General features: G+C 44.9%; 1 protein-coding gene across 7 annotated transcripts in view; it reads right to left on the reverse strand.

Moving 5' to 3' along the window:
* Positions 1 to 22,780, reverse strand: part of TENM2 (teneurin transmembrane protein 2) — a 404,559-nt gene that overhangs the window by 233,380 nt on the left and 148,399 nt on the right. For all 7 annotated transcript variants that reach the window (XM_074350320.1, XM_074350321.1, XM_074350315.1 and 4 more), the window contains one exon: positions 16,488 to 16,726. In XM_074350320.1, the coding sequence (XP_074206421.1) occupies positions 16,488 to 16,726 (239 nt within the window). The remainder of the gene's footprint in view (positions 1 to 16,487; positions 16,727 to 22,780) is intronic.

Genomic DNA, 22,780 nt, shown 5'->3' on the forward strand with positions numbered 1-22,780 from the left:
TCTTGGCAGAAAAGAGACTAGAAGAAGTGAGAAGAAGGATAAAAAGAAAAGCACAGAGACATAATGATCTACTAAATTTGGCATCATCCACACACCCAATCCAGGTAACAGAAACTCAAGTGCCTTTGGGGCCTAAATTATCTTGGTTAGTTTGGAAGCTAATTCTAAAATTCCCCAGGTAATCATGCTGTTTTATGCTTTACTTCGGGCACCTAGCATCTGAGAGGGTATTTCATGCACTTCCGTCAAACGCTAAAGCACAGAAAATAAATCGAGACTTCGGCGCGGTGCAGAGCGGGCGCTGAGGGGAGGGGGGACAAGGGCTCATTCCCTGATGTCTGGCCCTCTCTGCCCGCATCCGTAAACCCATAACCAACTTCATCCATCTCACCCTTCAGCCCGGGGACAGTGAGTCAGCCTCATTTGCAGAGACACAGGCAGCTGCCTTAGAGTTTCAACCTGCTCATACAGTGAATATGTAGGAGATTTATCATAATTTCAAACCTGCCTCTAACCAGCTGATCAAAAGGCAAGTTTTCTTCTTTGAAGATTTTAATTTGTAAGCTTCACTGCCCCGAATCAAAAAGGGCAATGGTACCGACTCCCAGGACCCTGTTCTGCATTTGTAAGGCAAGTGCCTTCAAGTCCCAGACCAGGTTTTTTTTGTATCTATAAATGGGTACGCTGCGTCTCAACGTATATTCTCATGTCTTTTTCTGGTTTGCAAGATTTGCACTACCTGCGAGTACCATGTTAGGGAGGGATTTTGTTAGCCTTTCAGAGTTGAGTTTTAACCCGATTCTGCTCTTCTTTTTTTCCCCCCAGAGACTTTTCATACGAAATCCAAAGTGAATGCCTCTGAAGGGGTCTGGATGGGCTTTATTGGATCAAAGGCCCTCTCATAATAAAGCAACCTCACTGAGATTCACTGAGTGCATTAAAAAAAGAATGGCTTTGTACCAGCCCTGGTAGAATCACACGACAATAAAAAAAATAAATGCTTTGGCCAACCATGCTTTTAGAAAAGGGAGTGGTGATTTCAAAATGGTGGGTTAGTTTTTCATTTTTCAGTCTCCCTATTCTTGACAACATTTCTCTAGGGATCCAGGTTGGAAGCCTGAAGGGCATATTAGCTACTTCTGTCTTCACCTCCACAGTCAACGCACTACAAATCCTATCATGGATCTGTTTCTTCTTTGCAAGACAGCTCTCCCAGATTCCCTCTGCTTCTCTGTTTCCATGACCCTCCTCTAATTGGGGCCCTCAGCGACTCACATACCCACCCATTACTGCCAGAGCCTGTGGCTAAGTCTCCCCGTGTCCTGTCTTACCCCCTAATCTATCTGAATCCTCAATCAATTAGCAAAATAAATATTTATGGAGCATCTACTGGGTAATTGACATGATATCATGTCATAATTGCATCATGTTATACTGCCACTTATGAACTTAAAGCACCTCCCGATTGCCAAATTAATCGAATTAAACCTCCTGCCGGATTTCCAGGCCATCCATCATCTGGTCCCGCTCTACCTCACCTCCTAGTTTCCACGGCTCTTCCACAAGCATCCTTCCCCTCACAGGCTCAGCTGCGCATTGCCCGTCCCCCACACCCTGTTCACTCTTGTCCTCGCCTTCCCTGCTGTGAGTTCCTCTGCCGAGAACACTTTTCAGCCCATTGCCAGTTCAGTGTCTCTCCATCCTCCCGTCATTCTCCACCCAGTCATTCTCAGCTCCTCCAGCCCTTCTCCCGTCTCTGAACCTCCATAGCCCGGTGGGTGTTTTCTCTTAAATAAATGCATGAAGAGCGATAATAATACAAAATAGTAATACCTTCTTTAAACTTCACATAGAAAGACCACCAAGAAAGGTATTACCATCATTATAACTATAATCAACCATTCCTGATAGTTGGAAAAAAAAAAAAAAAAAAGAGGCTTAGGGCATTGAATCAATTTTCTCCAGAGCACTAGGGTTGAGACTGGAACTCACCTTCCTAAACCAAACCCAAGGCTTCCTTCACTGGACTGCTCCAATGCCCAGCTGGCCCTTAAAATGAGGAACTGTTACAACTACAGATCAGGCCTCCTGACCCAGGTGAACAATAACCTTGGATGTATGAAGTTTTAAGGAGTCATTATTTGGGTCAAGATGGAAGGCAGGCAGGGAATTCTGCATTGATAACACTTAAAATAGAAAACCTACCCCCAAAATCATAATTAGCTCTCCTCTTCATGGCTGCCCTCCTCTACCCGAGTCCCCAGACCTTTCTCAAATCCCTACTGAAACACGTCTTTGAAGAACCCCCACGGTCTCCTAGGCTGCCAAGTGGCAGCATGGGCTCAAATCAGTTTCATGACCATGCATCTCAGTCCCGGGAAGAAGAGAGGCCTGGAGGGTGCCTGCTGGCTTGTGAGTTCCTGGATCAGGAAAAACTCAAATGAATAGCCGGGTTTGCTCGAAATTAAACAATAAAGCTTTGCACGACCATCAAAAGAAACACACTTGTGTGTGTGTGTGTGTGCGCGTGCATGCACGTGTTGACGAGCCTCTGTAGGTAAAAATAAGACAGCAACATCCTCCACCTCAAACCACGCCGACTTCTCCATCATCCCTGGCTTCCCGGCAGAGTTTAGCAGCACGCGGGTGGGACCTGACTCAGACCATAGCTCATTAGCACTGACAATGAGAAGTTTAAGGGAAAGTGTGTAATAAACAATGGTAATCCTGGCTTAAGTGGGAGAAGGCGACCTTTCTCCCTTCCCTGAAACAAATCGCTGTTGCAGGCGGCGCGAGCCTGCTCCACGATTACCAGCTAATACGACCGCGGGCAGAAGCCGCAGCTGTGGCCCCGCGCACGGGCTCCGCAGCCAGGCTGAGCATAATCCCTCATGTAATGAAAAACCTATTTCTATTTCTGAGGACTCACTACTCCTCATACTGAAGAGCCTTGTGCCTGTCACACATTTATTGAAGCTTATTACTCATTTCGACAGCGGGGCCCAGTTAGTATTTGGAATTATATTTTAAAATCACAGTTTTTCTATTATTTATTTTAGGATTCCAAGGCTACGGGGGAGAGCATGTCAGTGTTACTCCTGATGTGCTTTCAAAGGCATTAAGGTCTCCCGTTGAAATTCTTTTCTACACAGAGGACCTTGCTGGCCACATGGAAAATCTACAGTCAAGACAACCCAGGGTGACCGCCTTGGACAGGATCCCCCCCTCTCCCCGGGTGCTCCCTTGATCGTAAGGTTCTGGGGAGAGATGCGAAGTCTCCCCACTGAGCATCAGAGTCACCCTTCCTGGGCCACTGGCTTTACCTCCTCCTTGCACATCATGCTCTTTTCTTCAGCTTCCTGAGATACATGGAAGCAGTCTCTGAGGATGCCAGGGACGGGGCTGTGAACAGATGGGCTAGAACTGCGGCCTCGTCATCCGGTGGAAAAATAAGAACAGGTTTAATCGAAAGGCAGAGGATTTTCTGAACCAACCGTGAAGCACCAGGCCAGTGTTGAGTGTGTGGTTCTTTCTTGTTCTGTGGAAGCCAGTGGAAACGACAATTCTCTCCAGCTATTTCCCTGGCCTCCTCCGCCCTTTATATTCCCAGGAAAAAAAAAAAAAATATATATATATATATGCCAAATGTACTACAGTTACCCATATCTTGTAATAACCTTCAATGAAAAAAATATGAAAACAAATATATGTATGTATTTGCATGACTGGGACATTGTGCTGTGCACCAGAGATTGACACGTTGTAACTGACTATATTTCAATAACAAAAACCAAAAAACCAAAAACCAAAAAAAGTAGATCTATAAGTGAAAAAAACCGCATGCCTCCCCATATTTTTTCTCTTTCATGCGTGCTTTCTTTTTCTTGTGGTACTTAGTTTTCTTTCCCCTCCTTTGAAATGTTTTTTACATTCTCTGCTGTGAGGGTCCACACCCCACTTTTTCACATGAGAGAAAATCAGCCATAATTTGACAGCGTTTGCACCATAAAAAGAATCCTTTCCACTTCTCTGCCAGTCAAACCTAGTGGCTTTTCATGTCTGGAGTCTAATTCTATGTTTCCACTAAGACAGCCTCCAGAGCAGTCAGCCCGTGGAAGAAAACCGCCACGCTGTGTCCGACCTGGTGAGTGAGTTTTGGGTGGGGTGACCGCGAGCCGGGAGCCGGTGAGGTCGGCTCCGGGTATCCTCTCAATGAGCCAGGCTTTTGTTTGTCCTGTTGGTTTGCTCTGTGAGGCTGTGGGAGGCAGAGGGGCAGCCCAGGTTTTAGCTAGGGGTTAGGCTGCAGTAGCGAGGGATGAAGAGAGCACGACAAAGCGACTGCGCAAAACCTGCAAGAGCATCGGACCTGCAATTATGAGAGGGGTTCAAGCTTGGCTTCCCTGTGATCTCTGTTTTCCTTTTCTCCCCCCCCCCCCTTTCTTCTTCATGGTTTGACACCATTCTCCCTGGGCCGGGCACAGAGCTTACTACCGAAATCCCTTAGTCATACAAACACGACAGACACGTCTTTTTCTTCCTTTGAGATAAACTTAGTCACAGCTATTTCCAGTCCACTCTCCAATTTGCCTCTGACATTAAAATAAGCCCTCGGTATTTTACAGCAATGAGGATAAGACAGCACTGCTGGGTCAGCTGGCCTTTCCAAAAGGCTTCACTCCTATCAGTTTTGAAGAGAAGAATAAAATAGCATGCAATTAGCATCCACAGTCCTACAAAAGAAATAGAGGTATTTCCTCCCAGAGGGGGCTGCAGCCATGAGTCCCTACACAGCACTTCCACCCCAGTCACCTCCACCCAAAGAGCCCAGGTGGAGGTGGGAATGGGAGAAGGGGGGATAAGGGTTGGGAAAAAGCCACTGATCGGTAGACTAGTAAATTTTTTAAAAGCCTAAAATTATATTAACTGTAATATATGTATATTCCTTTAAAAAATTAAACTTGACAGAGCAAGCCAGATCTGGACTTTCCCCCAAGGAGACTTAAAGGTGGACCATACAGAGGAGAGGAGGGGAGGGGAAAGAAACAGAGACAGCCTGTACCCCTGCAAATGCAAAGAAAGAAACACGGTGGAAGAGCAAAGCCTTGAAAGCAGGATTGGAAGCTGGTTTCCTTAAAGTCAGGCTGAATTTACATGTCAAAACATTTCATGAAAGTGTGCACAGAATAAAAAAATGTGCATGACCAGAACAGCTGGGTCAGGGTCTGGGGGAGTAGTGCTGGGTGGGCACCAGCGACACACGCCAAACGCCAAACGGAGGGCTGACTGCCCTCCCTTCTTTTCCACAGCCCCTCCCCGCCCCCACACCACCAGCCAGGACCTGGGTACGCAGTGAGCACGGCTCTCAGCCTGGGCACATCCACGTCCTGTCCTAGACCAAGACCTGCCCGATCAGGAACGAGGAAACCTTCCTAAATGCTGGAAGTACATAAATCCACTGAACTGGATTGGGAGATTAAAACTGTAGGGTAACCTCAAATAGTCTCTACTGGACCTTTATTTATTTTTTTTAAACACCATGAAGACTGGCAAAATAAGGCAAAGAGAAAACCTGACATAAAGTAATTCTCCTTCCTCGTGTCGTTTTTTGATCAAGATTGAAAAGAAGGCTTTGGACTTGATTAAAAACAAATGTATCTGCCCTCTGGCTTCAAGGGTCATTCCAAAGACAACACTCTGAAGACAAAAATGATTTCTAACCCCCAACTTTCCATGCCCTCTTGGGAACCCACACCCAGGTTTATTCTTTGCATCTCTGAGAGCATTTGCAGTAGCAAAGATTGGAGCGGAATTACACGGGTATCAATTAGACACAACAGAATGTAAAGCAACCTAGTGAGAAATGATTTTGCAGGAGGGGGTATTTTTAGAGGCCACCCCCAACTTCGTACACTGTATTTGAAATACAGATTGATGTTCAGCATTAAACACATTACTCTCACCTATTAGGCAAGAGCCTGCCGTGTCTATAAATTCAATTTCCTTTATCATGGTAGCTTTCTGGTTTATTGGGATAAATGTCGAACTGTCTACTGTTATTTATCTAAGTAATTCACGAAGGAACCAAAAGTTTAATGATGTAAGATGAGGTGGTGGAACGGCACCTCCAAGCAATTCTCGAGGATGGCTTTTCATCTCATTACCTTGTCTGGACGTATTGGTTCATGAAATTGTGCGGAAGACTGTGTGTAATTTGGTACGCTGGGTGTCATTTCTTTCACCATACGTGTGTTCTCTAATTGTGCCATGTTTTATCCTGCTCAATACATGACATCGCATAGTTTACGCTGCTTGTTAACATTTCTAATTATTCTATTCACAGCCTCTTATGCCTTGTTCTTACTTCTGGTCTTAATTTCATCCTGATCGTTTTAGTGTTTATTCTTCCTTCTTTGGAGCTTCACTCTTCACTGCTGTGGTCCCAAGAAGTGTAAGCTTTTTTTTATTTGGAAGCTTTACAATTGTCAAAAGTAAATTCAGGAGGAGATAATGCCTTCATTTGACAAACACAGACAGGATAAAAATAAGACACAGACCTCCTCCATTTCTTATTGCAAAATGGTGAGAACACGCCACACTTCTAGGGGGCGAAAAAAAAGGATAGCTGACCACTGATTCATACCAATGAGTTAATAAAAAGCTTTTTAGTATAAAAGCTTTTGTTCCCTGATGGATCTGGGAAAAATGAAATTCAGATGCCTCCATCACTGTAGTATGTGTCTGATTAACATCATGGCATGGGTCGTTTATGCAAAGCGTAACTTACCCAGGCTCTCAGCTTCCCTATTAACTGTACCATTTTATGGGGTTGCTTATTACCCTATAGGTCTAGGGAAAAATTTCAAGTAAAAACGTCCTAGATTCTGAGGTTGGTCAGCAGATTCCAGCATACAACGTGACCAGGCAGTAATTCACCTAAATAAAATTTCTTGCCCAATGGAAAACCATAAAATTAGTGTAATAAATTTAACACATTTTAAATTAGTAAAAAATTAATAATACATAAAATTAATATACAAAGTTACAAGAACTTTTTCATGGAAAAGAAAAAAAGTCTTTACCCCACAGTTCTCTTGAGATTCAGGAAGTCTACAAATCATCTTATTAAAAGAAAGTTGAAATACATGTACTGTAATTTAGTTAATACTCCAGAAGTCTATGTTTGTAAAACTTGGGGCATAAAGTGGCCTTAAAGCCAATTTTGAAAAGGTGTCTCATTCAAAGGCACACCGAACCTTCTTGAAGGATGTCATCGTGTTTATCAGCGCCTGCAGAACAGGAAGCATTTGACCCCTGCCACTTACCCTTCCCTGTGGAATACGACCAAGTCTAACCTAAACGTCATGAACGTGCCTCTAAAACACTCATGGTGTAACGTTAAGGAAGCCAGTGACAGAACTGCATCATGACTGCCAAGGCCAAAGCAAAGCAAGATGCCTTTCTTTGACAAAGATCAGAGTCCTGGAGGCAAGTGCCAAACAGGTTTGCACAGATCTTCCCACAAATGACCTAACTCCACTGCAAACCCATCCCAAGGGAAGGGCCTTCCCTAACTGCTGTGCAGCAAGTCATGATGAAAGACATGCAAAGATGGGAGGCAAAGCTCATCCTCCCTTCTCATCTATAAGCTTTGGCTTTTAGGGAGGAAAAAAAAACAAACAAAAGCTTTTGAAAGATGATACGTATTATATATATCTTATAAATTTCCTGCTGTCTCCAAGAATGGGGGATAATGTTTTCTTCTGCAAAGCTCTTTTCTTATCAACATGTAGCTTACGACTACTTTCTGAAACACTCTGATATTTGTGTATTTATTTAAGGCCAGCAGTCAGTAAGATAAAAAACGAAATTAGTGGAACGTGCAATGCATTTCCCCCTTTTTTATGGTAATATTAAATATGTTAATATAGCTGATGGACCATTTGCTCTCCTAATGCAGAGGATCTTATTATGAGATATCAATTTAATAAGAGGTTTATTTGATGTGAAAAGGGCTCAGGCAAAAATTCTGAGTGTCTATTCTTTACAAAGAAAAATATGAGTTTTCTATAAAGGAATTTTCCATGAAGGACTCAAGAAGCCTGGTTTAAGGTGACCTTAAGAGAAATGTGAATGTTCTGAAAGTCTCCTCTGGGGTCAAGTTTCTGTCCCACGAGGCTACACAGCTAAGCAAGGTGGTGTAGAGCGCGGAAGACTCTGTGTGGCCTGGCCTGTGTACACAGACCCAATTCGCCGTATGATAGTTCTCTCCTTGACCTGGTGCCTTGGAGCAAGTTCTTTCATTTCGTAGCGCGCCCTCCTCTACGGACAAGCAGCCAGCAGACTTTCAGATTTAGGCCATCATTTGCTTCTTCACCTTGAGCTCCAGCTGAATCCTGCTACACATTCACGATGGGAGTGCCAAATGGTGGCGGTGTGCCAGACACAAACCCTTCCCAGTCTCAGCTAGCTCCCGGGATGTCAGGGAGTCGCGGGTTCCCCGCGAGAGGCCTTCCGTGTGGGGCTTAGCCAGCCCACCTGACTGTCGCTCTGCCCCGACATGCTTTCTAACTTGGAAACACAATTTGGCCACAGGGGCAATTACACTACTAGGGGACCAGCAACTTCCCTCTACATGGGGGACAAGTCAAGCTGGAAATCAGGGTTTCTGGGTGCCTGACAGATGCCACCCCCCCCCCCCCCGACAAATGGTTCAACTCAGCCCTAACCTTAATTAGCATTCACTGATTCAACAAATGTCTATTGATGGCATACGAGGTGCGAGGCACTGTTCTGGGGGTACGATGACCCAAGAACCTTCTTTATGCTTCTCCCTGGACCTGGTATTTCGCTAGTTCTAAGACTTGAATTTTTTTTCACATCTCTGAAATCAGAATGCTCCTTCACAATAGGTGTTTTCTTATAACCGAGGCTGGCCAGGCAGCACGCAGGTCTGCCAGTGTGGCTGCATTCCTGTCTATGCACATGGTCATGTATCAATCCAGGTGGTCTGTGTCTACCTCTTTCTAAAAAACACAAAATCAAAAATAAATGCTACAAAATCATGCCATGTTTTAACCGACAACCTTTTATCTCCTTGGGGATGTACACAGTAATCACACTTCTCATTATGCTCAAGTCGGATTTTAAGCAAAGCTTGTATCCTATCCATGCATGCCTGAAGCATCTTTCCAAAGTAGGAATTATCCCCATTATTTTTTTTTTGGATGGGAAACTTAGTTGCAGGGAAACTAAAGCCCATAGTCATGTTGCTTTTAAGTATACACATCAGAATCCAAAGCGAGGTCTCTCTGACACCAAAGCCCGGGGAGGTGCTTTCCACTGCATCACACGGCTTCTTTCGTTAATTACCAAGACAAGGCAAGAACCCCTGTAACTGCGGTAGGTAGAACGCAGAATGAAATAGTACCTATTTACAGTACCCTCGAAACAGCGCCCATAAATGAACCAATGAGAGACTTAGCAAATGGGGATGTGTGGGCTTGGTAACTGCCCTACGTGATCCAGACAAATGAACAGCGTGTGTGGAGACAGACAATGATGTCCCATTACTGCTTCTGGATGGATGACTGCTGGAGAGAGGACTGTTACAGAGAAAGTCCAGGACAGAGCCAAACGGTGATTTAGGGGACATACAGATGGTGAACACTCCATCCTCATCCACTCAACACAAAGTCCCAGGCTGGCAGGTGACTCCAGTGCCCCGTCCCCTTACTGTGGTCCTTGGCAACATGGGGATGTGGCATCAACTCCTTCCTGCCTGGTTTTGCATTAAAATGCTCTACAAAAGTCAGGACCAAAAGTTGCTCACTCCTTTCCACCCACCAAGTCCGGCCATGAGAGTGGAAAGCCCTGTATGGACCGACGACCTTGATTTCCAACAGGTGTCTTGGTGGGGGTTAGCAAAAAATCTCCCTCCCCTCAGCAGAGGAACTCATCTTTTCTGAACGTCAAACACAACATACAAATGTTGCCACGAGGCTGCTAGGTGATGGAGACCCAGCTAACGACTTAATTTACTTTCCGCCAGTTGACAGACCCTCTGAAATCAGGTATACAGTTAGGAAGTAGCGGTCCGACTGCCAGAAGCTCACGAGCGCGGGAGCACTGACAGGGCTTTATTATCCGGTTAAGAGCACATTAGCATATCTATTTGATAAAAAGTCTGCTGCTGACATGGGAGCGGGTAACATAACTGGGTCCCCTGGCTTACTGGTGGGCAGTTCTCTGTGTGGTTGACCATGAGGTTTGGCCATCTGGGACCCGGGGGCAGGGTGGAAATGTTATTTGCCAAATTGTTCAGACATCGTCATTAGCATGTTGCCCTTTAGATAATGGGAGGTAAATACATACTTTGGAATTCATACAGGAGGGGAAGTTTAGCATCTCTGGACAGTCCAAGAGCAGCAGGTTTGAAAGAGAGGGCCGACGTTTTTTTCTTAGGCTGCCAGGTTGAGCGCCCTGTTCTCATCATTTTCCTGTCATTTTCTTTACATTTCCCCTAAACCTGCTCCGTTCAGCGAGATGGGAATACACAAAATAGCAGCTGAGGACGCAGGTTTCATCAGCGTGAGTCTCAACACATCAATTTCCAAGGGGAGCAACTTTAAACACATGGTAGGCTTTTAGTTTCCATAGAAAATAATCTCTCATTGTTTTCAAAAGAAACTGAAAGCACCCCCAAATTACCACACTTTTAACATCCTGACATGTTGATGGCCCGCGTTCTTCCCAGATCAAAGTGAGAGTGGCAGAAGACAGAGCAGTGAACATCTTACTTAAAACATAGTATTTCATATTTGGCAGGAATTACTGTAGTGAAAGAGACAAGGTGACTTTCTAATATATATATATACGTATTTTAGTTTGGCAGGGAGCTGAAGAGCTAAAAACTAATTAAGGATGACATAAATGCTCTTATCTTTCTCTTGGCCCCCTTTCGTTTCCCAACCACGTGGAGAGTTTTTGACAGAAGATTCTTGTTTTTAACTCAGGGGTGACGGTCTGAGCCCTGGGTCATGCTGAACCGTTGGGTTGACTCTAGTCTTAGAATTACAAGGATTAGCTGGATTTAAACAGCAAAGTTACACATGAAAAGCAGCTTTCTTCCCTGATGTGGGGGAGCCCTGCAGGAACGTTGGTGCCTCTAAGGAAATTAGATCTAGCCAGCATTAACCTAGGACAAGAAAGGGATGATGTCATTCGGTGACCCAGCGTTGTTACGACCTGCTGGAAAACCTCAACAAAGAAGGCATCGGGCCCTGAGTAACCTTTCAAAACTGGCAATGGTTTTGCAGAGAAACCTAGTGTCATTGAAGATTGAGAACAAGAGATTACGTGGCCACACTGCTAGGCAACTCTTCTCTATCCATGAGCTGCAGCACTGTTTTCATCTGTCCATTGGGGTGGAAGTTTTTACCTTATAGGAAGTTTTTAACAAAAGAGAAAAGTGGCTTGCTTTTTCTACTTTGGGTTTGGATTAGGAAAACAGATGGAATTATCCATTAGGAATTAGGAACCCTACTTCAAAAAGACACCTCCACCCCAGTGTTCATAGCAGCACTATTTACAGTAGCCAAGACATGGAAACAGCCTAAATGTCCATCAACAAGTGACTGGATAAAGAAGATGTGGTATATTTATACAATGGAATACTACTCAGCCATAAAAACAACATAACACCATTAGCAGCAACATGGATGTCCCTGGAGAATGTCATTCTAAGTGAAGTAAGCCAGAAAGAGAAAGAAAAATACCATATGAGATTGCTCATATGTGGAATCCAAAAAAAAAAAAAAAAAAAAAAAAAAGAACATAAATACAAAACAGAAACAGACTCACAGACACAGAATACAAACTTGTGGTTGCCAAGGGGGAGAGGGAAGGGACAGACTGGGATTTCAAAATTTGTAGATACTGACAGGCATATGCAGAACAGATAAACAAGATTATACTGTACAGCACAGGGAAATATATACAAGCTCTTGTGGTAGCTCACAGCAAAAAAGAATGTGACAATGAATATATGTATGTTCTCGTGTAACTGAAAAATTGTGCTCTACACTGGAAGTTGACACAACACTGTAAAATGACTATAACTCAATAAAAATATGTGTAAAAAAAAAAGGAATTGGGATTACAGTCAATCACCTGCTCTATTTACAGTGAATGCATCTTAGCCAGTTTGATACCTTTTTTTTTTGGTAAAAGTGGAAACCCTCTGGAAAGGTATTCTTAGGAAAAGAACAGTAATATAACCAGACAGGGGTTAGCAAACTGTGGCAACAGCACATGACACTAGGGGAGAATTTTACATTTTAAAGGGTTGAAGAAAAATCCAAAGAATAATATTTAATGACACACAGAAAGTACGCAAAATTCAAACTGCAGTGTCTGTAATTAAACTCTCCTGGAACACAGCCACGCCCATGGGCTCACACACTATGACTGCTCTTGAATGAGAATGGCAAAGTTAAGTCGTAACAGATTGCATGGCCTGAAAAATTGAAAAAAATTTTTTACTATCTTTATAGAATACGTCTGCTGGCCTCTGAAACAGAAGATATTTGGAAAAGCAGAAATAAGAGGGCAGGTTAGGAGAGCGAGGAGGAGGCACGGATTCTGTCCGCTGTGTGAGAAGATGATTCAGGAAGGAGGGGAACTGACTACTCTTCTTTGCTAATAAGGACAGAATTAGATACAGTGTTACTGATGATGCAAAAAGGATCACTTGGGTTTCGTGCTATTTGGAAAGTATGTCTTACTGTGATCTGTAGGGGAGAGCGGTCACGGGAAAGATGCCAGACGAGGCATCAGGAGACCAGGCTCCGCGAATAACCAGCCACGTGGATTTAGACTCTCTGAGTCCCAGCGTCAACTCTTGCCAAATGCTTGTAAAATGCCAATTTCATTTTCTGCTGAAGCATATGTTGGGGGCTGGCGGTATGGTTCAAACGTAATAATTATATAAAAGTGCTTTAAAAGGAACAGCTTACAGTTCAAAGCAAGTGGAAGGCTCTAGCCAGTTACTGTACGTACGCTGTCAGGATAAAGCACAGTAGAGCTGGTGTAAAACAGGTGAGAAACTCTATGCTGGTTACGTGATTCAGAAACTCTGGGATCTAGAGAGATTGCTGGTGACGCATGTATAAGAGCGCTTGAACTGCCCAGGGATGAAGGACGGCTTCCTGAGAAGGGAGCCAGCTCTCTCGTGTTTCACAGCCAGATTCTCCCAGTCTTCGCTAGGCTCCATCTGGGCCAGGGGCTGAGTAACGCACTGAGTGGTCCCCAGTGGTTCAGGAAGCTGTTCGGAGTAACCCGTCTGCGGGTGTCTTGTATCCTGGGAGAATTTGGCATGGGGAGGGGGGGATTTGATGGGAGAACGTGTCATGAAAGATCTCTGACCTCAGCTGTGTGGGCAGGACCTGGGGGACCTTTCCTGAGCTGGTAAAGGCTCACTTCTTCCATTTTGCCCGAGGGCTGGCGTTATTCTGATTTACACCCACCCACCGGCTGGATCCAGGGACGAGCTTGCCAAAGGGCTGAACTATTCCTGATCGCTCATTTTGGACAAGCTTAAACATGCAAGGAAGATTGTCTAGCCTGTTTGTCACCGTGCCTAGCAGGCCTGAACCCAGTGCCTGTGCATAAACGTCCTGGGGCCGACGCTTCCATTTCAGGACCCGTCCTGTTCTAGTGGGACACAGTCATGTAGGAGCCAGAGCGGGCTCAGGTCTTAAAATCTATGGTCTCCTTCACGGGAAGGCTTTGATTTTTATGTTGTCCTTCTGTCCTCCCTGATGGCACAATCATACGATGCTCCTGACAGCACTTTGCTCTGTGTTTTCAATGCCCTGTTTACGTCCCTGCAGCTCTGTAATTAATAATATACTGCTTTCCATTTTCAAAACCATGTATACACATTAATTAATCCTCACCATACTTTGGACTTTCTGAACGTAAATAACTATCATAGTTCCGGGTTTTACTTAGGAAACCAAGACCCAGAGGGAAAACAACTTTGTCAAGGCTAAGGGGAAAGGGCTTGCGGGGGTCAAGGTCGGCAATCCAGACCCTGACCCCTCACCCCCCTCACCATGCCTGTAGTCCCGTCATCGCCTCTGGAGGGCAGCCAACAGTAGCCCATAGCTCTACGTGTTGTGTGACCTGGCCCATTACATCACTCATTTTGAGTCATAAACTATTCTTCAATACTCCAGGGTTGAAGCATAATCTTACCCAAAGCATACCTAATAGGAAATGATGGATTATAAGGGAATAAACCATCCTAAGATGCTCGGGTCCAGCTTCCAGTAGCCTCCAGATGGAGGATAAATATGTTTCCTAATCCATCATTTACAAGTTACACACCCGATTAAAACATTAGACTCCCGCTACACGGTTTCCCATTTATATGACTGCCCTACAGAAAGCTATTATATTTTAACTCTCAAGCTCAATAAATCAGGCGCTAGCCATCTATCTCTCTCCGGCAAATGGGGTAGGCGGTCCACCGGGGACGGTATTGGCAGAAGCAGGCAGTGCCTCAATTTCTATAGTTGGGCCCCCCAGGCTGCCCACCAGCCCCGCAGAACAATAAGCCTGAGAAGTGAGCTCATGGACCTTTCCTGAAGTTTCTGACACAAAGCCAAATCACGCAAAGACCCTGGAGGCACATTCAATTTGCTTCCACTAAGTGTCGCCCTCCCTCCACCCCTGACCCCAAACTGCTACCTGGGGAAGCATACAAAACTACCTTTAATGACAAAAAAGATGCCACTTAAGTGATTGAGGGTGCAACTGACGTCCTTCCCCCTCCTCGAGTCAATCCATTACTCCATCCTTCATTAAGAGGTAAGTGAGAAGTTTTAAGTTAGGGGTGCGTGGGTATCCGACCTCAGCCCACCCGCACAGCTGGGGTTTAGCGCACAAAGGTTTTTGCAAAGCCCCAGATCAACACGGTGCCTGTCCCTGGAGTGTCAATTTTCTCGCTTCTGGAGGGCATTCCTGAGAGATGCAACTGGGAAGGGACGTAAAAACTGATTCTTCTATATTAAGATGAGCAAGGTGACATTATGGGAGAGAGCAGAAACGTCACACCAGGTTTCGGCTTGCAGTGGTTTGCCTTGGGCAGGGCCCCAGGTCTCTGGGGGTGCACAGTCACCCTCCTCTGCCGTCAGGCAGGCAGGCTTGGGCGCAATGGTCTGGGAAGTCCTGGGCCAGTTCACTCTCTGGCAGGCACCTTGCTGGCTGCCTGAGGGTGAAGGAACTGTGGGAGCCCTCATGTTGCAGGAGAAGGGAGGGCTTATCCTGGGAGAAGGGGCACAATCAGGATGATTAGGGCTGCTTTTTCCCTCCGCTCCTCTTGTAAATGGGAAGAGTTTCAGCGTCAGTGCTGAGGACTCATTTCGAGCCAGTCCCTTTTTGCTGGTGTTTTACAGGTCCGCTTTGCAACCTGGCACAGCCAATCTGGGGAGGCCTGTCACAGGCCAAACGAAGCCAGAACCATCAAGTGTTTCAAATAAACCTTAACGAACGTCACCGTGGCCTGGCGTGCACCGGGAGATTTGCCGTCGGCAACTGCACTCAGTTTACAAAGCAGCCGTGCCGGGCTCTCTGTCGAGGCCAGGGGCTGCACGCAGGCTTTGTGCCCTGCCCAGGATGCTCATATGCCTGGAGCACCCTGCCCCTGAATTCCTGCCATCTGCTGCTTCCCACAGTTACAAGGCCCCACCCGACGGACACAAACCAACATCCCTGGCACGTGAAGAAACATACTCCAGCGACTTCTAACCACGCTGCCACCCTGGGTCATACCCTGAGCTCCGCAGATCACAGCTGGTGTGGGAGGTGCACCTGATTCAGTTTCAGCAGCGCGTGGTCAGATGAGCTTTGAGGCTCAAGGGGCAGAGGCGAAGGAGAGGCTGTGGGCAAGACCCAATGCGCCTGCGTGACTTGATTCCCCACCGAGACCTGACTGGATGTTCTAGCTTCTCTATCCTGTTTCTGTTCCCCAGTTCTAAAAATCAGCCAGCTACTTTGGCTTTCCATCGAATCAAGACCTTCTAGGCTTGCTGATCACAATACTTCTTCTATTCTGTATTTTTTTTTTTTTTTGGCTCAAGTTAACCAACATTGCCTGAATTTCAGGACACAAACCTGAGTTAAAATCCAACCTGGAAGAGACCAGAAGGCTATTTGAGGAGTGAGGGATGGGTTGGCAGGAACGACAACTTTCAGCTTATCTCCAAGAAAGAATACAGTCAGGACGCTTAATTTCGCTTCTGATAAATGTCATTTAGACTCGTGAAGGAGAAACTCATCAGATTTCAGCCGATTTCAGGAAGGAAAAAAAAAATCACTCCCATCCATCACTCATTTGTATATCTTTTAGGAGCCAACCAGCCCATGGTCCAGACAACAGAGGCCCTCTCCGCTACCGAGTCTGCGAGCAGGCTGCCCCGACTTACCTATGAAATACGCCAGCAGGATGGCCAAGAGGAGGGCCGCGGCGATGGCGGACAGGGCGGCGCATTTCCAGCTGCAGTACTTGGAGGGCTTCTTCAGCTTGAAGGCCTTCCTGGAGAAGGTATTCCGGGGCAGCAGGCGCGGGGGCGGCGTGTATACCGTCCCTGAGGTCAGAGGGTATCCCGGAGAGGAGCTGCTGAACAGGGGTGTGCTTCCCGAGGACGTCTTGAAGAGGAAGTGCCTGCCAGGGGAAGGGAGAGAGTCAGGGTCCACGCGCTGGCCATCAGGGACCATCCAGATGCCCCCTCCCCTCCATGGCACTAGCATAGTCCTAAGTAACTGCCCCACCCTGTCATGGATGGAGGGGCAAACGTTACATCCGATGGGACGTAAACTAACTCTGTAAACTCACGTCATGTCATGCTTTCACGGATACCTCTGGATTTTCTCCTCCAGAACAATCCTGCCAAGTATTCAAAGCCAGCATGGAAACTGAGTTACTGCTGGTCACTCAGAGATGATGACAATGATGATGGTGAAGACGACGCTGGGTTCTATCACATGCTAGAACCCATGATTTAAAGGCACTTGAAATATACTGTATAACACCTTGCAAGTGAAGTATCATCGTATCTTCACTGAAGACATGAGAAATCGGGCTTGGAAGAGTCAAGCCACTGCTCAAGAATTTCAGCCCCAAGCTCTGTCTTATGCTGAAGTCTGTGGTCTGAAACGTTCCTCTAAACTGTCTCTCTTGAGCCTGTTTTTCTGAGCTGTTTTCCCCCTTTCATCTTGCTTCCTGTTCTAAGATGCCTCTCCAGGTCATGTGATTGTGGTTCTTTCTTTGGAAACGCCTTTGCCTGTCAGCTGAACAGGGCGCCCCTGGTCTAGAACCGTGGCGTGGCAACAGGGTAATCTCTACTGTTGACCCCTAATTCAGTCCTTCCTCCGGGGTCAGGGGACTGTCATGCTAAGGATACTGCGAGGAACATCAGTTCTCCCACAACAGATCGTCTCCCTCTTATGCCTGCCATTTTTGAGACTTCAAAGGTGCTTTGCCACACCTTGTTCAAAATGATGTCTTGCCTTCCAGGGAATACACAGTGGATTCCAAAGTACGGGTTAAGTGGAGCCTAGAATCTGAGCAGCTGGAGGCTGGGGACTGTGCCTTATCTGGTACCTTGTTCATCTTTCTGGTCCCAGTTCAGCATGTTGGGGTGATGGGAATGAATGACTGGAGTTCCCTCACTGATGTGTGAATTTCTCACCTCCAATTCTGAGATTTTAAAATGTTACACCGCTACTTCATTTCTCTTCAAGTGTTCAGGAGGTGCGGCTGTATTTATGGGCCACATACAATGTGTCAGTTATAATGCTCAAGGTTTTACTTGCAACTAAATCTCACATTCATCCTATGAAGTGAGTACTTTATTACCTCAGTTTTTCAAATGAGAAAACTGAAGCTCAGAGCTAATATGCGGGTTCTCTGGGGCTTAGGCTCCAGGCTGCCTGCCTGTAAAAGCTCTATCCGGACCTCCTCTGTACCACACCGCCCCTGCACACCGGGGTGAGCAGGCTTTCCCAGTGGGATCCTGAGACATCACTGTGGCTACAAATATTTGTGCTTTGGCTGCTTCCAGATAAAACTTTGAAAGTATTTTAATCCTCAACAAAGATCAAAGGAGCCTGATATGACTGTCAGAGAATCATGTCAGAAAAGGAGTATCTGATTAGTGAATTATTTAACAGGGCTAACATCAAAATAAACAACTGGTACTTAAACTTTATTGGTACTATAAGTATCTTTGATGATCTGAATATAGCCAAGAGGTTTGATTCTATAAATAAGGTTTGTCTTCCTCGTCCAATAGCTCTCTTTGAATGCTCCAGATAAAAAGAGGCTTTTGGAAGAGGAGGCAGTAGGCTCGTGTTTAAAGGCAATGTTTCGGGGCAAGAGTCATCTGGATCGGAGTCCTGGCAGTGCCATTCCGGAACAAGGAAGCTCATGTCAGTTGCCCGATGCTGCTTTTGAGAGCCTCCATGTCCTCATCTGTAAAATGGGATTAATAATAGCACAGGTGCCTCATACCCTAGAACAGGCTGTTGTGAGGATTACATGCCACCCTCATGTAGGAGAAACACTCAGCCAAGGGTGTGTTTCATGGTAAGTGCTCAATGCCCTATGGAGAGCTTTTGTTCTTAATTCCTCAGAGAACATAAGGAGCCTGAAACATGAGTTTTAATTTAAAGCTCCAGAAATGTCGAGCAAACACCTGAAGAGTTCCCCAAATCACAAAATAATAGTCCACTGCCTTATGATTAAGTGAGAACATATGTCCAACCAGAAAGCCAGGACGATGGAAAAACCCTGGGATTTGATTTAGAATTTAGAATTACTTCAAGTTTACCTCTCGAACGATTCTCCAGGAGTGGGTAGTGAAAACAGGAAATCAAATTTAAACAAAGGAATATGCAGACACCGTAAGCTGTCATTAATGAGTATTTACAAATATACGAACACCAGTGTCCCCCCAACAGAGAGCTCACCGGTTCCCATGGCTTCAGCCAACACGGATGGGATGGAGCCCCCCCACCCTGCCATCTCCACGTCTAGCCCCACGTCCCGAGACACATTCCAATTGTGTACCAGGCATCTCTTCTGCCACACTCCACAGCTCTCTTGAGCAAGTTAGTCTTCCTTCCCCTTCCTGGTTGTACTCCTCCTGACCTCCTGTTACTCTGCATTGTCTAGGACCAATCTTCACCTCCTCCTTTCCCTCCTCTTCTCGCCCGCAGTGGGGTGAAGACCCCAGCCGTCCGATTTCTCCCGCAGCCCTCCCCTCCATCCCTCTGCCACTCTTCTTCCCAAACCACAAACTCCATCATGCCTTGATCTATAAATCCGCATGGATTCTCCTGTACCTATGAGAGGAAACCCAGCTCTCAATAGGGGACCATACTCTCTGCAGCCACTCCCCGACTTTTTTTTTATCCTCATCTCCAACCTTGTGCTTGAAACTCTACGCTTCACCCAGAAGACGCAGCTTCCCTTCACCAGCCCGTTCATGCCCCTGTGCCTTTGTGGATGATGTGTGATGGTCTCTGGAGTGGCTTTTCCTGGTCTTGCCCACCCAGCCCATCCCAGCCAACTCCTACTCAGCTCCCAACCACCTGCCCAGGAAACCTCTAAAATCCCCTCCCCCCCGCCACCCCATCACTCTGTGCGCTAAAGGAGCTATGGATACATTTGTTTATATCTTTATAGTTGATATATATAAAATTATATATTATAAATGTTAATATATAAATACTGTTTACTTATTATTTATTATTATTTGTTGTATATATACCAATACTATTTATATATAAATAACTTATAATATATTATATATTATCTTATATAAATATGTTTAATGTATCTGTCCCAAACCAAATTGTGAAGTCATTTACACTTAATACACTTCTTCTGGGTTATAAAACCTTTAATGTTAACCTACAATACAGTGTGAACATCTATGGAAAAAAATGTAAAGTACACGAGTTTTCTTGGTATTTCCAGGATCTAAACATCGGTGCCTCCACGTCAGTCATATTCATGGACAGAATCAACAAAACTGGAAGCAGGAATGTTTCAGCAACATGAGACAAGTCACAAGATGAAGAATAAGAAGTTTAAACTGACTTTAGTTATTTTTAATACACTCATTTATAAGAAATGATAAAAGAATATGATTATTATTTCTAATGTATGGGGTTGCTTCCTGAGATCCTAAAATTGTTCCCTTGACAATCTAGTTTCTTGTTCACACTTCCTTCTGAAAAGGAAGTCAGATTATCACATGTCATCACCACCCCCTTACCCCTGAAAGAAGGAAAGAAAGAAAGAAAGAAAGAAAGAAAGAAAGAAAGAAAGAAAGAAAGAAAGAAAGAAAAAAAGAAAAAAAGAGGGAGAGAGAGAGAGGGAGGGAGAAAGGAAGGAAGAAAGAGAGAGGAAGGAGGGAAGGAAGGAAGGAAGGGACTTCCAATAACATTTGGAATAAAATCAGAAGTCCCTCCCACAGCTGGCAGTGCCTTGCATGATCTGCCCTCTGTCTGTCTCCAGCTGTATCTTCCACCACTTTATCCCCCCTCACTCCATAAGTTACACTATCCTTCTGCTAGTCCGCATCACACCACATCCAACACATTCCTGCCGCAGGGCCTTTGCACCTGCTGTTCCCTCTGCCTAGAAATAGCTGCACAGTTTGTTCCTTCCTATCATTCAACATTTTGCTCCAGTGTCACTTTCTCAGAGAGATCTTTCTTGCTCCCCTTCTGTCTCTGTCATTTTCTATCTTGTTATAACCACTTTATTTTTCTTCAGAGTATATGTATTTGTGCATTATTTACTGCCTGTCTCCATCATTAGAACTGAACTTCCATCAGGTTCAAAATCATCAGGTATTTGTCTGTTGTGTTCATCTCCATACCCTAACATCCAGAATAGAGCCTGGCACTGAAAGGGCATTCAAGACATCTTTGTTGAGTGAATGACCTACAACCTTTCCAAGGCCAAAATCATGAACGCTAAAAGGACGACACTGTGAGCACTTTAAATATTAAAATTAGGATTCCTTCTGCCACGCTTTCCAATCTTGCTTTCCAATCAGGGTTACAAGTTTGCATAGTTCATACAGGCAAGTGTCTATATTCATACATACAAGGGAAGATTCTGCCACAGGGAAAAAAAACAAAACAAAACACACAACAACCCGTTTACTTCTCAGCACTGCATTAACCTTTTCAGGCTATTTCTCTCAGACTGCTCATTGGTACTATGGTGACTGTATCATCACTGCTAAATGAAACTCATTTAGTTATCACATCCCTTCTTTCTAGTTTCTGGTACTTAAAATTATTAAACCAGAGTATCAAAAACATGTGGACTCCTCACACAATATAGTCACACCCTGGTGTTACACATCTGTAGAAGATTAAATTCAACAAATAAGAAAGATTCAAAAGAAGTGATCTTCAGATTTTGTCCCATCAATACCTGCTTTAGGATCACTTGAAGGCTCTGTCAGAAAAGCACAAGTTGTGGTATACTTATACAATGGAATACTACTCAGTCATAAAAAATAATAAAATAATGCCATTTGCAGCAAGATGGATAGACCTGGAGATCGTCATTCTAAGTGAAGCCAGCCAGGAAGAGAAAGAAAAATACCATATGATATCACGCATATGTGGACTCTTAAAAAAAAAAAAAAGACACAGATGAACTTATTTACAAAACAGAAACAGACTCACAGACACACAAAACAAACTTATGGTTACCGGGGGAAAGGGGGTGGGAAGGGATACATGGGGAGATCGAGATTTGCAGATTCTAACTGCTATATATAAAATGGATACACAACAAGTTTCTTCTGTCTAGCACAGGGAATTATATTCAATATTTTGTAGTAACCTATAATGAAGAATATGAAAATGAATATATATATATATATGCATGTGTGACTGAAACATCATGCTGTACACCAGAAACTGACACAACGTTGTAAACTGACTGTACTTCAATTAAAAAAGAAAGAAAAAAAGCACAGATTCCTGGGCTGCATCCAGACCTAGGCCCGGAATCTGGGAATGATTGGTTAAGAAGCTCCCCCAAGTGATTCTAACGTATATGAAAGTTTAAGAACCTCTACTTGAACCATTTTTGCACTTTTCAAATGGGTCTGACTTACTCAGAACCCACAAGATGGTTAGCAGGTACATTTCTTAGAAACGCAAGTTTTGAATGATGATGCTTTCGGGGATAAAGTGTCACGAAGTCCACAATTTATTTTTAAGTGACTCAGCAGAAAGGTCTCGCTATACAGATATTCAAGGCAAATGTGGCAAAGTGACAGCAGTTGCTGAAACTAGGTGGTTATTCTTCAGTTGAACTGTTCTTCTAAATTTCTGAATGTTGGAAAATTTTCATAAGAACAAGTTGGAAAAAGGCAAGCTCTGATTCACCCAAGGATCATGGCCACATGCAGCAGGAAAAGAGAGAAAATGAAGCAAGGCCGCAAGGCTATGGTCTGGCCAGATGGTCAATGGGAGGAACTGGAAGGCTGAGGGAACTTCGGATTTGTCCCGCACTGGCTCCTAAGACAGCTTCCCCGCTCGGGGGCCCGCTCAGTGCGCTCCGATGATTATCTGTGATGCCCCCACTCAACTTCTTCCCAGCGGTTGATCATGGAAGTAGCTCGAGTTCAGGACTCCAGGCGTCAGCAGAAATGTGTAGTTTCCAAACACACTTGACATT

Source organism: Camelus bactrianus, chromosome 22, assembly GCF_048773025.1.
Source record: "Camelus bactrianus isolate YW-2024 breed Bactrian camel chromosome 22, ASM4877302v1, whole genome shotgun sequence".
NCBI classification, from domain to species: Eukaryota; Metazoa; Chordata; class Mammalia; order Artiodactyla; family Camelidae; genus Camelus; species Camelus bactrianus.